Genomic DNA, 17,414 nt, shown 5'->3' with positions numbered 1-17,414 from the left:
TCCTATTAGCACAAGGATGAGGACAAAAAAAGGAGAGAGAGAGAGAGAGAAGGCCCAAGGAGTAACTTTCTTCAACTATTTATTATTTTTTTTCTTTTAAACCAATTAAATTCTCAGATTAGGATTTAGACAAAAATCACAGATTTCACATAAATCCCACACTTTCTATTTTAAACTTCAGATTGCCAGTGCAATCTCCTTTGCCTCAGGCAACACCCCTCCTGCCACCACCAAAATGCGATTTAATTATCCTTAGCGGTTGCATGCTACTGGACTTCAGTCGGCCTGTGTCTCTACAAGATGGATCATTATTCACTTGTGGCCTGTCCATAAAAAGCATTTAGAGTCTGTGTAAACTGCACCAGTTTATTTTTTTTCTTAAAGTAACTACAGTATTAAAAGAATACTGTCCCCTGTCAAAAAAAATTGAAATAAAATACGATGAAAAGAAAGCCCCCCCCCCCCCAAAAAAAGCTTACATAATAAATTTGCCTCGATTCCCAGTCTCGAGTTTGTGTGCAGCGTGTGTCCGATGTTACACCAGACAGAGTCTCTTTTTAGGTTCATGTTCTGGTCCTAAAAGATTTCAGTACTTCACACCTGGCACAAACTCCTTCGCCTCTGGATTTAAACTGCTCTTCCGCTGCAAAAAATAATAAATAAAAATAAATAAATAAATGTACATTATAACACAAGTTTTTAAACTAGACAAGGAGTGTAGTTTGGGGAACTTCAAAATGCTTAATCACAATTCTAAAGTGAAACTATAAGAAAAACTTGGTCAAATAAACAAGTAGCTCTGGCTAATGTCTTCTTCAGAAACAAACATTAAGTTGAATCTCATTTGCCTGGCTCTTACAACAAAAATGGCTTGCAGAATGTCCAATAATTAACCAATTGGACATGAAACTTTATCATGAGATGAAAATTTAACAGCTGTGTACCAAATTGGTGGTCTTATGCCAGAGTAAACCCACTCCAAAAACTACTGATTTTTAATAATGGTTTTCAGGTGTGTTTGGTTCAAAACCAAATTATTTTTCTAATTTAGTTCACTACTGCTTAAAACCATCCAAATGTCAAGACACTATCTTCAAGGGCGTGGATTTTTTTGGGATTCTTAAATCACAGTACAACAATTCATTTCTATAGCTTAATAACAAGCATTGCAAGGTGGGAGATGCAAGGATTAAATGGTCTAGGGTCTGTTGACTGGTTACACACTGGTGAAAGGTTCTAAAAACTTTGTTGCCAAAAGTATCAAGGTTAGGATGCAAGTAACTAATTTAAAAACCAACTAAAATCCCACAGATTAATTAATGCACATGGGGAAGAAGTTATATATAAAACCAGATGCAGGAAAACTAGAGAAATTTCTGGAGAGACAGGAGATGGGAGCAGGCACCCCGAATGGCTCGGCCACTCACCGCAATCTCGTCGGCATTGTTGTTGTCGCTGACTGAGATCCCGTTGAGCTGCTGCTGGAGCTGCCCCACCCCAGAAGGGAGGTCTCGCGCCGGAATGAACCAATCCTGATCCTCCTCATCCAGCATCTCTTGGAAACAGCGATCCAAGAACTCCTGCTCCAGCAGCTCCTCCTCCACCTGCACAGAGCGAGAAGTTACAACATTGTGCACACACCGATTACAAAAACGAGGGCATACAGTGAGACCAAGACAGAAAAACACTGCAGATTCACACACACAAAGCATTCTTACAACTGATACACACACAGTGGTTGGATTTTCTGTAGTAGTGTGTATTTGCAGTGTTGTAGTTACAAAACTTTATATACATACATGCAATCAGAACGGTTAAACACTGCAGACACACACTCTACAAAACTGCCGTTTCTCTTGCACTCTTTGTATGACAGCCTAGCACAGCAAAGAGTGCACCATAAACACACATTCAATTTGAATTAAAAGGTAGCCGCCGAACACAAACATACAATCAATAACAGCTGGTGAATTCTGAGACATGTGGGGTGTTAATATAAAATACATTTTTTGACTTTTGGACTGGAGGTGGCAAGTAGTAGCTGTTTTGTCAAACTCAAAGGTGGCAAAAAGATCAGGATGCAGTGACCTTCGACATGTCTTAAATGCTCCCATTGCTACAGCCATTTTAACTGGCTACGGTCCTCTAAAGTTTAGAGAAAAACATCATTGTACTGTCATTTTGTTTTTAATGTGTTCTTGGTTTGATAGTAATGCAACACTGCAAAAGTATATAATTTTAGCAAAGCTCTTTTCTGTGTAGCCTGTACTATGCTTTTTCAGCAGATACACTGTGAAGCCTAATCTTGCAGAAATAGCTTTTATAAATATATACACACACACACAGATATATATATATATATATATATATATATATATATATATATATATATATATATATATATATATATATATATATATATATATACATATATATATATATATATATATATATATATACATATATATATATATACATATATATATAATATATATATATATATATATATATATATATATATATATATATATATATATATATATATATATATATATATATATATATATATATATATATAATATTATTAATCACATCAGTACAACCTTGTGTAACTAGAGCTGCGGTTGGTTAGTTAGGCTTTAATATTAAACATACTAATAGCACTGTCCTGCAGTGGAAACAGAACCAAGTCAGTCAAAATAATGTAAAGGATTATGCAGTACAGGAATCTCTGCAAACCTATTCAGAATTGAGGAAATCTGTAATGCTCTTTTGGCATTTATTAAATGGTAATCAGATATAGTGCACTTTGAATATACTGTTTATGTATATTGTAAAGGGTAGGGTCTGGCATTTAAATATCTACGTGCTTTCAAATAAAATACACGTCTGTAGCAGGGGGAGATCTGTGCTGACTCTGCTGGTGTGTTCACAGTACTGCAGGAAGAGGGCGGCTGTCGTCCAACTGCCTGCAAGTCATGGCAGTGACACGGGGAGGTGGGAAAGTGGGTGTGTGGACTCTCCCCCTCTCTGAATGGCGAGTCTTGGGAGATTGCTAGCCCTATAAAAAAAAATGCTCTGCTGTTTCCTCAGGTCTGCCCTCTTAGATACGCTGTGTGTACGGAAGCGCTGGTCGAGGACCGAGAAACCAGCTGGGAGAAACACGGCAACGAACAAGGCAGAGAGTGACAGCGGGGAACCCTTGGGCAGACCCCGAAGTATTGTTTAGAGCAGGCAGGGAGCCGCTAGAGTAGGTCGGTGATCCGGGTCGTGCGGGTAGTGGCGACTGGGATAACGCTGTCGAGTGCAGCACCTTTTATTTGTAGTTTTATTATTGTGTTATTTTTCCTTGTTCTTTTCGCCTTCTGTTTTCATTATTATTTCTTTGAGCACCTGCAAGTGCGCCTTCTGTGAATTCGTTTACCAACTTTGGTATTTCCGTGGTGCTGTCTATCATCGTTGATAGGCAGCCCACGGACGACAGTGCCCTCTGCCGGTGAAAAGTAAGAACTGTCCTGAAAATAAAACTGGGCACCTGGGTGGTGTTCCAAGTACAACTGCTCTGTCTCGTGTGTCAGTGAATTACCCACCACCCTTCCACAACGTCTTTTTGCCTTGTGAAATAGTATGTTTAACTTGTTTACGGTATTGTTAAGTGGCTGAAGTTTTTCCAGTGTGGCTAAAAAATGTTAAGTTGCTTTAGCCACAGTGGCTAACATGAAACGTAGCCTTAAATGTAAGGTTGACCGAACAAACAATTTGAGGTGCCATCACCAATTCCAGAACACTTGCATATAAAACATGCTAAGTTCACTATAGTCATCATCTGCATACATTAACCACCCAGTAGAATGTGGCAACAAACAAGCAAGTACAGAAGTGACTGTTTTAGTATCACTTGAGAGTCTTAACAAGTTGTTGTACTTTAAGATCAATATGATAGCAACCAACTTGCTCCTGAAGTGGCACCAGCATTTGGACTTGAACAAGGAGCCACTGGCTCCTAAAGCAACAACTGGGTCTGGAGCCCTGCTTTGTAATTGTTTTAAAAGAAATGGATTAAAGAATAAACAGCAAACAAAAGCAAAACAGGTCATGAAGCTCATTTGACCAAAAGTGCTTTACCAGTGTTACTGCAGACACCTGCACAAGCAAATGAGACAATTGCGTGATTATGTTTCATACTTACTGTATCATGATACACACCGTGTCAACTAAAGTAAAAACGTCCAAATTAGTTTCAAGAATAAAACCGTTAATTAACAACAGACATGTTTGCCCAAGATCTTGTATTAAGTAATCCAAGACGAAGCATGGTTGGTACAGGGCACAGTAAGTTGACAGTGTGTGATGAAGTTATAACTAAATTCAGTACAAGAGCCCCGAGGGGAAGCTGTTGGTAGATGGGAACAGACATTACTTCAATGGGCAGATTATATGCTTTAATTGTAGAGTCTGTCCACATGACTGAGGCGTGCGAGTCAATTCTCCTGACGACATACCTAGTCAGAGGCTATTACAGTAATTCAAAGTTTTCTGCCAATCTAAATGAACCTGAGCTATTTGGATGCAGACTAATTCAGCTGTTCCAAGCTAGATGTAGAGCAGCAACTCTGCAGCACTCTTCAATAGCAACGTGTTGTATACATTGTATCTGCTTCAGATTTAATTGTACCGATAACAACAACAACAATAATAACTTTTTTTATCTTTATTTTATATATATATATAGTACCTTTCATAGTGGACCACCATCACAAATCACTTTACAGAGGTAGGCTGTGAACTGTGCATTATATGCAGAGTCACTTACAATAGGACACTGATTTAACATCTCATCTGCAGGATGGAGCACAAGGAGGTTAAATGACTTGCTCCGGGTCACACAGTGAGTCAGTCAGTGTCGGAGTTGGGATTTGTACTGGTGACCTTCTGGATACAAGCCCTGGACTTTAACCACTGGACCACACTGCCTCCTCATAATTAAGGCCCTGCGTAAATCACGACTGCGCGGAAACCATGAAATTAGCCCAATACCGTGATTTTTTTCAATATTCTTAAATTTAATAATTATTTGTACTTCAACAAAAAACATTAACTAAACTGTACAGATCTGCTGTGTACTATTGCATGTACTATTTGCCATGCATACAGTGATTATGTCATGTGACTATACAATCTAGGAAGGAAATTAAACAAGGCTAAAATGAAAAAGGCTAAATGTGTCTGCAGCAGATTGCATAAAGCAGTATCTAGCAGGAGTTTTATACAGCGATAGAGGTAAGCTCTTCTGTACATCATGCAATGTTACTGTAGAACAGTAACTGTGGACAGGCACTTAGATTCAAGAATTGACCAAAAGAGAAAGGCAGAAATCCAGAGCAGTAACGCAACTGCTTTACTTGCACAGAAACAAAAAAGTAATTTCCATGTTCCAAAAGTCCACCGAAAACCAGGAAGCACGAAACACATACAATTTTGACTAGAGGTGTTTGCGCAAATATCCCTCCTGAAAAATTGGACAACCAAAAGTTGAATAAATTCTTCAGACTGAGTGTAGCAAATGATGGAGTGATTCCTTCCTCAGCCCAGCTGAGACATGAATGCTTACCTGAAGCTGCTGAGTATCACAAGATTTGGAATTGGTAAAAGACGAGTCGACTGATGCCCAAATCAGTATGGGTTCCACATTATATTTGTTTTGCATGGCTTAAATGGTGAACATGCATCCGATGCAGAATTGAAAGCTGTCATGGCAGATACACTTTACCTACAGGCTGTTAATTACAACTCCATTTCACAAGCTATTAAATGCTTGAGTAACGCTGACATTAATTTTGATCATGTCAATGCAATTCTCTATTTGCCATATACAATTTATAAAATAGTTCCGTGCACATTACTCAAAATACGATACTTTACCCGTGACACTGCCGTGAATTAAAAAAATAAAAATAAAAAACAATCCGCAAATTCACAGGGCCTTACTTGTAATGGCATTTTACATTAAAACAAAACGAAATGCAGATGTCCAGCTACTATTCTTATCTGGATTCGGTCATTTTTAAATACTACACAAGTTACTTCCTGCAGTCACATTTATTCTTTAAAAAAATTTGATGTTTTATTTTATGAATATGCGTGTCATTTTGTTCCTTATAGCAATCGCTGGCGTTCATGGATTTCATGGAAAATAGCAGCACATCCAAAGAAATCCAACCAAACCACAGAGTAAATGCAGTGATGTTCGATTTATTTTCAGTTAACCAGAGACCGTGAACATCATAAATCGCAAGGTTAATTATTATTAGCTATGGGGGTCAATGTCACCGAGGCCTACCACACACTGCCTGCGTTATGCACAGAGTAAAAGGCTTCAATGGAGCCAGCATGTGTGGATATGGTCCAGGGCAGCCCAGTATACTTGCTGTGTACCCGTGTCTGATCAGCTGCTCACCTGCCGGTTGTACTCTTCCTCGTTCTCCATCCACATGTACTCCGCAAACGGGTTGCCATCACTCTGCCCGTGCCCATGTCCGTGCCCGTTGGCCACCGGCTCTTCCTTCCCCGGAGCGCTGCTCCCCGTCGCCAAGTCGGACCCACTCATCTTCGATGGATCTGCACACCACAAGAGTTAGAAACAAACAGCTGTAAAAACACAGACAGACAGACCACCCAGAGATCAGAGAGACAAAAAGGCACAAGGGCAACTATAATCTCCGATTGGGATTGCTGTTATGTGTTAAAGGGTAACTAGTGACAGTTTAAACTCTGCAAGACCTTCAACTTCTACGGGGCAAATCTGCATTTACGAAAGAAAGAAAAAAGGAAGCTGTGACTGAACATGTAAATTACTATGATTGGGCAACCATATGAAAATTACGGATTGATATTGTGCACGTATTTCAATAGATAATATCGAAGTCTTCCAAAACACAGAAATATAAGAACACAATTCCAATATCAAACATATGGACCTTAACAGACATTTATATATAAAAAGCTGTTACTTTAACTTAGTGGTGCTTTGCTTCACAATATCCATGGAGATAAACAAGGTATTTCTGTATTGTTTTACTATTCCATCATCAGTCACTTCAAAACTGAAATAATTTCTTTACTTCACTACGCAGATTTTAGCCAAACCGGAACTAATTGAATCATAAGCTGCTCTGCGTGTAAATGCTGACTCATGACACCACTAAAAGTATTAAGTACGGTGTCATGCTGAATTTTGCATTATGTTGCAATATGCTTTGATGTTTTAAAAGTACATCTCATTTATAATACCAGAAGTTCACTTTTTTTTTTTAAATACACTAATAGCACAAGTAATGAACCACTGAAGAATGCTCATCTCAAATGAAAAACGGATGGCAACTGGTGCTTATGCAGCATGCAAATAACATAGCTACCTCTGGTGACTACAAAAGAGTGATTACGTTTAAATCAATTTGAAATTTGTATCAATTTTTTTAAAAATGTAGAATTCGTTTCAGTATTGCTCTATTAAACTGTTTCAGTTAACATATACTGTTTGTGTGTGTCATTATAATTATATTAGAACAGTCAGTTTATAAAAGTACTCTCCAAACTGATCCAATAATTGTTTCTGCTATGTGTTTGTAGTGTCAAAGACAAGGTGACAGCAGAAATCAGCATAAGGGCCCGGTGTTTTAGATCTTTGAAGATCGAGAAACTGCATAGTTTACCTGTAGCCTGAAATGTGAAGTCACTTGGTGTAAGTAGCATATACAATGGTTAAATAATACACTCTTCAAAAAATGAAAATACAGGGTGTTTTGAATGTAGTTTTTATAGCATTGGTTTGGCAGTTTGCATAGTATAATACAGTTCCAAAGAACCTTAACCTGTACAGAAATCATTAAGACATTCAACAAAGTCACTTTCAAAGGTCAAACAAAGTTCAAGGTCAACAGAAATCAGTAACAGGTATGTCCACCATTGGCATCTGACAGTCTGACATCTCCTGCCCATGGATCGAATCAGAGCCTGGATAACATGCCGGGGAATGGCAACCCACTGTTGCTCAAGTGTCTGGAAAAAGTCCTTGTAAATGTCTGCGGCTCGGGACAACGTCGTCACACACGTCAAGCTCGACCCACAAATGCTCAGTAGGGTTCAGATCTGGTGATCAAGACAGCCAGGGAAGCACTCGAACATTGTTTTGAGTGAGGAAAGCTGTGGTGGCCTGGGCCGTGTGCGGTCATGAAAATGCATGATGTATGACAAAACAAGCGAACACGCATGACCTCATGACAACAGCGCTGAGCTGCCAGGTTGCCTTGAACATGAACAAGGTCGGTTCCGTCACTGTCTGAGATTGCCACCCACACCATGACACTCCCACCACTAAATCTATCAACCATTCACACACAGTTGGCCGCAAAACATTTGTGATGTTGTCTGTATAACTGGGCTCTTCCACCTGCACATCGAAGCAGAAATCTGGATTCATCACTGAACACCATGTTTCTCCATCTTTGTATGGACATATACACACACACCTCTATATACATTATAGCCTTTATAACTAACCCTAGACCCTTTTAAAACAAGTAGAATTCTCAGTTTGAAGTTATTCAGAATGACTGAATTAATCGGACAGAAAATTATACTGTAGGGGATGTGCTAAATCCATTTCAGAATAAAACCGGAAAACTGAAGCCTATGTTAAATCCTGTAGTACAGCTCGACAATGACTTATTTACTGAATAAAAAGGCACCCGTTCAAACAAACAAGGAACACCATATGAAGTTGAAAAAAGTAATATATAGAAGTGTGCTCAAACTTTTGTTCACTAACGGAGAAAAAGTTGCAATTATCACAGACTCGTGGACCCCATTCCCCAATCTCCTCACAGGTGGAAGACTTTTTCACTTGAAATTGTTCTGTAAGCTTTTGCACCAAAAGGCAGTTTATGTTTAATACAGTTTTTATTTCTATGTTGGAACTACTGCACTAAAGTAACGGATCCCTGAGACACACTTCAAACAGGTAGGCCAGGTATCTCGTTACAATTTAATGTAAAGTTGTGTGGATACGTGAATTTGAATACTTTACATTCAGTAATACTTGTGTATATACAATTAACTGCACAAGGCAGCAAATATTAATTACTTAATTTATTGATTGTGTGTTAGTTTGACATTTCAAACAGGCCTTCTGGCAATGTTTGGGAGTTTTATGTTCACTAGTGCAGCATATACAGGAGAGTGGCGTTTGATTAGAGTACTTGGAAATTGTAATGCTCAAGTACTCATCTCAAGCAATAATAGATCTCAAATCCAACCCCTACTAAACAAAGAGCGCAAACTTTTAAATCTCGGAGGCAGACTTAATCAGTCACAGTGCTCTTTACAATTCCAAAATACTGTGCTACTTTATCACTGGTGATTATCTTTTCCAATTGTAAGCACTTTCCTGTAGCCATTTTGCATTAGCGCTGTTAGTCTTATTTTTTTTTTTAAACCATATCATTTTGATCAAAGTTACTTATATAATAGAAGAAAACTCAACAGGTTCCTGTTTTTGTTAAATGAACCTTTAAGAAACACACTATTTTAAAAACACTACTTCCCAAAAATCTATGCAATAATAATAATTGTAATAATAATACGTACGTCTACAGTTATATCTCCACTAGTAAATTAACCATAAATCTAAACATTTCAATATATACTTTGATGTATACATTTATTTATTTATTTTTTACTTTGTAGTTAAGTCTTTGCTTATTTAGGCTTTATTTGCTTAAATACTAACCAGGGCTGTCACTATCAGAATGTAATATAAAGAGTGTTTGTGTGTGTGTGTAAATATGGTTTAAACGCTGGCATTGCAAAGTGTTTAAACGTTCATAAAAATTTACCAAAAGCACATCCCTACTTTTTTTTTATATATATAAATTTATTTTATATATATATATATATATACACATATATACACACACACGTATGTGTGTTTGTGTATAAAGAAAGTCAAGATTTTTCTCCAAGACAGTTCTTCCAACAATTAACTTGTAAACTCACTTACTAAAAATAAGCAAGCACCAATATAAAACTGGCTCTAAAATGAAGCTGTAACAAATGAATAAATGAAAACAAGGCAGACAGATATACTCACTGCTCATTATCACTGCTGGACCCTTGGTCGTGGTGGCCGACCTGACCCCTGAAAGTTTCAAATGCTTCTACTGCAGGCAGCTCAAGAGGGGAAAAACAAACAATCACAGCTTTGAATGCAGAAGGTCCTTAAAAACAAAAACAAAAAAATTAATCAGCAAGGTAAAGGAATGGTTAAATATAAACTGACCACACAGTGTACTGACTTGAGAGATCAAGTTAAGCATCTAACCTTTTGAATGAGAAAGAGCATGTTTCACAAAGCACAGTGCAAACACAGCTGCGGCAGGTCGACGTTATGTCTGCCCAAGCGTATGAATTCAATTGCATGTCTGGAGTTACACAACGCAATCAAGCAAGGAAAGACAGAAGTATAGAACGGTTTCACTAAATTCTATGTGGTCTTAACTTGATACATGTTGTTAAACCACAGCCACATGGTAGTAATGCCCACACGTGTACACTTTTCCGTACTTAATTCTTTACACTGTTTGCTACAATAGTCAATAATTTTGAATTCTGTGCACTCAACTTTACCAGACAGAACACATTGTTTAGTTCAATTTACTTGCACCCCAGAAAGGTAGCAGAGTTCTAGCTATAGGGCCTTGTCCCTACAAAACTGCTCGTCACTAGTAGGTTACAATTGTGACTTCATATATATTTAGGCTTTTTCATAGCTCAGGAAGCTACCCCCTCCCCCCCCATAGATAACATTCTACAGAAAACTCTTTCAGAGCTCATATTAGTCAAAGAGGCTGGAAAGGTTAACAGTCTTAAATATGAAATATACAATTTGTATTTCTTTACAAATGCTGGGGAGCCCAGTTCTTTTACACTGTTAAGAACCATGCCTGCGGTGCGTGGGGTCACTGGTTAACGCCCATCCTCTGCCCTGTTACACGTGTAACCTTAGCAACTAGACTACAACACACTTATTTTTCATTCATGAACCACTTTGTGAACTACAATTAGTGATGTTGTGCTTTAGGTCTAGTATCACGATACATCTCTCTAATACGATATACGCATACATCATGTAAAGAAAGTAATTTGATGAATCAGTACATCCCTTGTAAATATTCCTAATGAAATCCTGGAACAATACAGTGATAATCCTTAAACTTTTAATCCTATGTTTGCTTGCTTCATTCGCGCTGCTCACTTCACTTGCGTTGTGCATTACTCCATTGAAATCAACCATTGATGCGTTTGATCTGGCACTGTATGCTCCAGCTTTTAAGAACATGTGTAACATTGTATTTAGCTAAATCAATTTTTTTCCCTGATTAAATCTAGGAAACAAATATGCGACTCACACTGACCTTGAGCGGTCCATTTATTCAGCGCCTGTCAGGCATGTGCGGTCCAATTTATTTTACACGTGCGGTTTAAAAGCTAATACGCCCCCCCCCCCCCCCCCCCACAGTAAAACAAGTTTTACTCTTTGAGGTCCTATGTTAGACAACGTCCGACGACATTAAAATTTTCCCTTTCCTGTCCAACATCATCAAAAAGACGTCAATCACTGGTTAGTCATTTTTTCTCCGGAAAAATCTGAGAAAACCTTATAAAGCCAAGTGAGAATGATAGGAGCCGAAAAAAATATAAAAAAAAGGGGGGAATCTGAGCAATACACATAGCCCCTCCACCACAGAGATAACACAGACACAAACAAAGGAGATAGCTGCTTCCACATCCAGTGCTCAGAGAATATCATGGGCATTTGCAGAGCTTTTTGAGATGTTATATTAATAAAATGACGGCTTGGATCTCATTATTGAGGAGTTTGTGATAAAACGAGTGATTTATCAGTATGCAGGATCATAAAGAGGTATGTGAAAAATACAGCGTACAAGGGGTGGGACTTGCCTGGAAATGCAGTACTGATGCAGGGCCTTTTAAACCTGTTTTACTCTGAAAACAAAATATTTTAAAACAGCCCGTGTAAAATAAACAGCGGAAATAAATTGGACCCAACACGCCTCTCCAGCAAAGCCCCACCCCTTGTTCGCTGTATTTCACATACCTCTTTATAATCGTGCATACTGATAAATCCTCACCTGATCACTCATTTTATCATCAAACTCCAATAACGCAATCCAAGTCATTATTTTATAGCTATAACATCTCAAAAGCTCTGCAAATGTCTGATATTCTCCAAGCGCTGGATGCAGAAACAGCTATCTCCTTTTTTGTGTCTTATCTCTGTGGTGCAGGGGCTACGGGTTTTGCTCCGATTCACACTTTTTTGTTTTTTTTCGGCTCCTATCAGTCTCACTTGGACATTGAAAGGTTTTCTCTGCTTTTTCCGGAGAAAAAACGATTTCAGACCTGTGCTTGATGTCTTTTTGATGATGTTGGACAGGGTCCGACAATCGGACAGAAAGGAAAACTTGTAACGTCAGACCTGGTCCGACTTAGGATCGCAAAGGGTTAAAGCAATAATAGGGGGTTTCAAGTATTTTTTTTTGTTTATTTTTTTAATTATATGCATTTCCCTGTAGAATAACTCAGTCTCACTTTTACATGAAGTGATGAAAACGCTTTGGGTAAAGTGAATCTTCTGCACCTCAATGGGATCATTTGCAAGACAACCTCAAGCCAAACACGATACGACTTCAGCTATTTAAAAAGTAATTTAACTCCAAGCCAATGGGGTTCTATTTCGGCTTGGGATCCTTTTTGCACATACCAGGTGCTTAAAGATTTTTAATTGTAAGCTTTGTGAAATTTGCAATTAACAAGGTTCACATACAAACACACAATAGCTTTCGCTGTTGGATCATATGTTATATGTACAATGTCAAATATTTTTCCTTTGCAAAACATCTGTTATGTATCACAAGTTTTCACAATCTATTTATTGACACCCCCCCGTCCTTCACTCACACATTGAAATAACGGACGTGTTTTTCTAAATAGTTTTGGAACTGGAATCGAAATAACCCAAACTCTTCTCAAATGCACATTACTAGATAAGAATCAGACGTGTACCGTAACATGGCAACAAGCATAAATGGAACGGCTGCTTCGTTCTGATTCGACCATATTACATTTTTATAACAAACCAGATAGCAAAAATAGCAGTGATGTTGCTGCGCAGCAACAGACACTTCTGACTTGATGTGTACACAATCTTATAGTCCACAAGTCATTGAGTACATCACTAGCACATTGTGTGCAAGTAGTTAATCAACATTTTGAAATAAGTTTCCTTAAATTTTAAATAAGAAAATCCAAACGCCCCGCTCTCGTCCTCTTGGATGTAAACACCCCCCTTTGGCTTCAGAAAGCCCCTTGGGGGGCGGTACCACCCTCACTGAGATACACTGTCCTAGCGTGATGGTCAACGGCTCATTTGAAAGGTAAGAACATGGAACCGTGGTAAAGTTCGCTAGTCACTTGATATTCAAAACTGCTTCACCTAGACTTTCACAGCTTTAATGTATAGCTGGACAGTTGTGACTATATACACAACTTTTGCTTCCGCTGTGAATCCTATAAACAATGTGAAAATCAATACAATATCCCATATGGGCATATCGTAAGCATGTGCGAATAATTAAGCTTTATATTGAAAGTCATGTCATCTAGACTTAATAAACGCCAGTCTTTGCTTCGAAACCATATTAACTTCACTAAACTAAACAAACAAAACACAATTTGTCTATATGTATTTGTATTCATTGTATGAAATTGTAAGTTGAAAACTTGTATTATAGGTTTCCGCAAGCTTCAGTTTGTGGCGCTGAAAGAACATATCTGCGTAAATATCTTTCACAGTGCACCGAAACTTGTGAGAATCTAAAACTAAAATAAACTGATTGCAACAAATTAAGAAAAAATTGATCTGAAGGAAGATCAGACAGAAGAAATGTCTATTTAGCGTCTTGCCGTCCAGGCAATTTTGTGCTGGTCCGGCTTTTTCCCCCCAATCCCTTGGATAACTAAAAATGGTCCAGCTGGGGCTGTTACTGCCTACAAAATCTTAACATCTGTCCCACTAAAAGAAACACACTCAGACAAACTACTGATTAGTACAGGAGAGTAACGGAAACCAGATTATTATTAGTTTTTTTTTTTTTTTTTTTTTTTTTTTTTTTTAAATGGGCTCAACATCTCAGTTTACCAGTTCCTCTTGTCCACCAATTCTGCATAACATACAGTTTGGTTCCTTTTCCTTGAATCTCTCTCTCCAACCCTTCGACTCCCCTCACCTGCACTCATCAGCAAGTGGCCATCCACCTAACTGGAGATACAACTACTGAACTTAATTTAGAGGCCGAACACTCTAGGTGATCTGGTTTAAATGCAAAGCTTAATTATTCATGCATGCTTACTATATGCACATACAGGATATTGTATTGATTTTCAAATTATTTATAGGAGTCACAGTTAAAGAAAATGTTGTGAATACATTCACAACTGATCAGCTTCCAAATAAAGTTGGTTTGAACAGTCTAGGCGTTATGGCTGCCAATATAAAGCTTAATTATTCATGCATGCTTACTATAAGCCCATATGGGATATTGTACTGATTTTCACAAATAATTTATATGATTCACAGCCGAAGCAAAGGTCGTGTATATATTCACAACTGTCCAGCTCTACATTAAAGTTGATTTGTGAAGCCTAGGTGATGCGGTTTCAAATATCAAATGAATATCGTACGTCAAACCAACTTTACCACAGTGAACTGGGACTACTTAGGTGTCACTTATATATTTAATATGTTCTATCCTTTATATATTAAAAAAAAAAAGTTTCACACAACTGCTTCTAGTCATGGTCGCACAGCACTGTTTAAGGTCATATATGTTAAATATATGCCTAGATATTAAAAAGTAACTTGGTATTTATTTCAGTGAAAGTTTATTAAAAATCTTAACAGTTTATATATAAGATGAATAAATAATCATTTTGTTGTACCTAATGTGTCTGGCTGTACAAGAAAACGGCGATGTATGCATTTGATTTATTAAACACTGCAGTGCTCTTTTTGCATTATATTTTCCCTTCAACAGTAAAACTAATATATATATATATATATATATATATATATATATATATATATATATATATATATATATATATATATAGTCATAAAACACTGGTCAAGAAGAAATTAACTTACTGCCTTCGAGATTACATCAGCAAAACGTTACTTATACATTCCCAGGCCTTAATATAGCCTTAGGTACTTCACAGTCCTATAGAGACCATCGGTAGTTTTAAGTTTTCTACAGTACTTACAAACCATATCTTAACCCTTTAGGTACAAGGGGCATGTGTCCCTGAAATGAGGTGCAGGAAACATTAAGTTCACTGACCTGCTGGATCTGGTCATCCGAATAATCAATTTCCTCGTAATATTCTCAAAATGTATTCTAAGAAGAAACTGTTTTAACAACCGCTCAATACCCCGTGTACCTACGGGTAAAAGACAGTTAAAAACACTGTACTTACTACTCTAACAACGTAGTGTCTATTGTTCAAACAAGATGGTCAAATAAAAACGTGTCGGAGTTGTGTAATTTCCACAAGACGCCACTTGGTGATAAACTAGTATGACTGGAGGCAGATACACCCAATACTGTCTTTTCGTAAAGTCTGGAGAATTCAAATGAATACAGTCCCTCGTACACGTTGTGTGCTACCAGAGAAAATATGGTCCACAAACCCTGGCAAAGGGCAGGTAGCTTTCCAAACCTTTAATTAAACACTGGAATTATGTAACACGTGAACGGTTACACCAGAAGTGTTTACTGACAGAAATCTGTTGCAAGGTTATGCACCCTTTAAATACTTAAAAATGACACAGAACTAATGACCATGCTGCCATTTGTCAGGCACACGGGCCTTGTTGTTATCAAGTAAACACAGTCCCTTGTTAACACACATACACACACATATATTATCATTTAAAACGTTAAGCTTACCAAACCATTGGATGTGTATAAAACTTTTTTTTTTTTACCATGCTGATCACAGGACTGAAATAAATAAATAAATAAACTGTTATTAACTTATAGGCGTGCATTATTTAACCGTTTGATTCGTGGTTTTCTGTTAAAAATACAACAAGCTGGTCATGTGGTCGTCTTTGCATTAACACTCAATACTCACAAACATACTTCCACCATCACCAGGACTGTAATTCCGTGGGTCACCCACACTTTTGAAACGATTAAAACAAACAAACAAACAAAAAAAAAGTATTTTACACGCTGATAAATCCAGGTGCGACTAATCACTTGTGAGCAAACCAAACGGAAATTACTAAAAGTTAGTATTTCTTGTCATTTAATGAAGCACTATATTTCGTTTACCTCCTCCTTAATAACAAGTCTGGTCAGGTATGGATCACATTTTTTATTAACTGGAGTCGTAATGCTACAAAATGTCTCCGTGTCCGTCCCCCCCCAAATGGTTTTGCAACTCAAACAAATGCAAACTCACCCAAAAAAAAAAAAAAGTACCGAATATACCAACCACCTGTCACAAAAAAAGAAGAATCCTTTGAGTAAGCTAGTGATGCAACAGTCTGATCACTTCAGCTTCCAAACAGAAAAAAAAAAAAAAAAAAAGAAAATTCACCTCTACTACTATCTACAACAGCACACTGCACGCCAAGACTACCATACCATGCCATGCCATGCCATGCCCTGCCCCCTCAGGCTAGCAATAGCCAGGGCGGCCGCCGCTCAAAGCACTTAGCCAAATCAACACCTCGGAACACGCATATCCTCCCGCCTAGCTCCTAATTGTCCATTTCATTGGTTGCTGAGATTGTCATTTAATCCGCTCTAACGTTATCTGAAGGTTGGCCCAGAGTTTACCCTACCCCCTCAGACACAACTAGCGCGCTGCATGGCCATTGGATGAATGACTGTCTTTCCTGTGCGTCTCGGTTTTTTCAATGGCTGAAATACCTGTCAGTTATCAGCTTGGGCCCGTCTTCTTCTGTGGCTTTGTGTTAAGCAACGAGAATCAAATCGGGGAGAATGTGGCGAGCCTGAAATTAGCGTTTGTCGAACGAGTCCATCCCAGGATTCAAATTACTTTTTTTTTAGATTGGTATCTCTCAGCTTGCGCGATTTGGCTGTGTTCTATTGAGTGGTGGTAAGATACTAATATAACGGCACCATATTTTTTTACCATTGTCTTCGAGGTTAGACGTTTTCACAAACTTGTTTTGAAACTTTCGCTCGTTTATGAAGTGATACCATTATGTAGCACAATTTTTGTTCCTGGGTAGTAAGTGT

General features: G+C 37.9%; 1 protein-coding gene across 6 annotated transcripts; it reads right to left on the bottom strand.

Moving 5' to 3' along the window:
• Positions 1-62: 62 nt before the first annotated feature.
• LOC121294534 (polyadenylate-binding protein-interacting protein 2B-like) lies at positions 63-16,720 on the bottom strand. 6 transcript variants are annotated; one of them, XM_041218331.1, is made up of 5 exons: positions 16,609-16,720; positions 10,148-10,274; positions 6,458-6,618; positions 1,428-1,604; positions 63-643 (listed from the first exon to the last, which is right to left on the bottom strand). In XM_041218331.1, the coding sequence occupies exons 2-5, from the start codon at positions 10,152-10,154 to the stop codon at positions 587-589; spliced, it is 402 nt and encodes a 133-aa protein (XP_041074265.1). In that variant the 5' UTR covers positions 10,155-10,274; positions 16,609-16,720; the 3' UTR covers positions 63-586. The 6 variants fall into 6 exon arrangements, with proteins under 6 accessions (XP_041074265.1, XP_041074279.1, XP_041074260.1 ...); XM_041218345.1 differs by having other exon boundaries at positions 10,148-10,227; XM_041218326.1 differs by lacking the exon at positions 16,609-16,720 and adding an exon at positions 16,479-16,590.
• Positions 16,721-17,414: the final 694 nt, after the last annotated feature.

The sequence above is a fragment of the Polyodon spathula genome, chromosome 2 (assembly GCF_017654505.1).
Source record: "Polyodon spathula isolate WHYD16114869_AA chromosome 2, ASM1765450v1, whole genome shotgun sequence".
In the NCBI taxonomy this organism is placed as follows: Eukaryota; Metazoa; Chordata; class Actinopteri; order Acipenseriformes; family Polyodontidae; genus Polyodon; species Polyodon spathula.
This window is presented reverse-complemented; position numbering and strand designations above follow the sequence as displayed.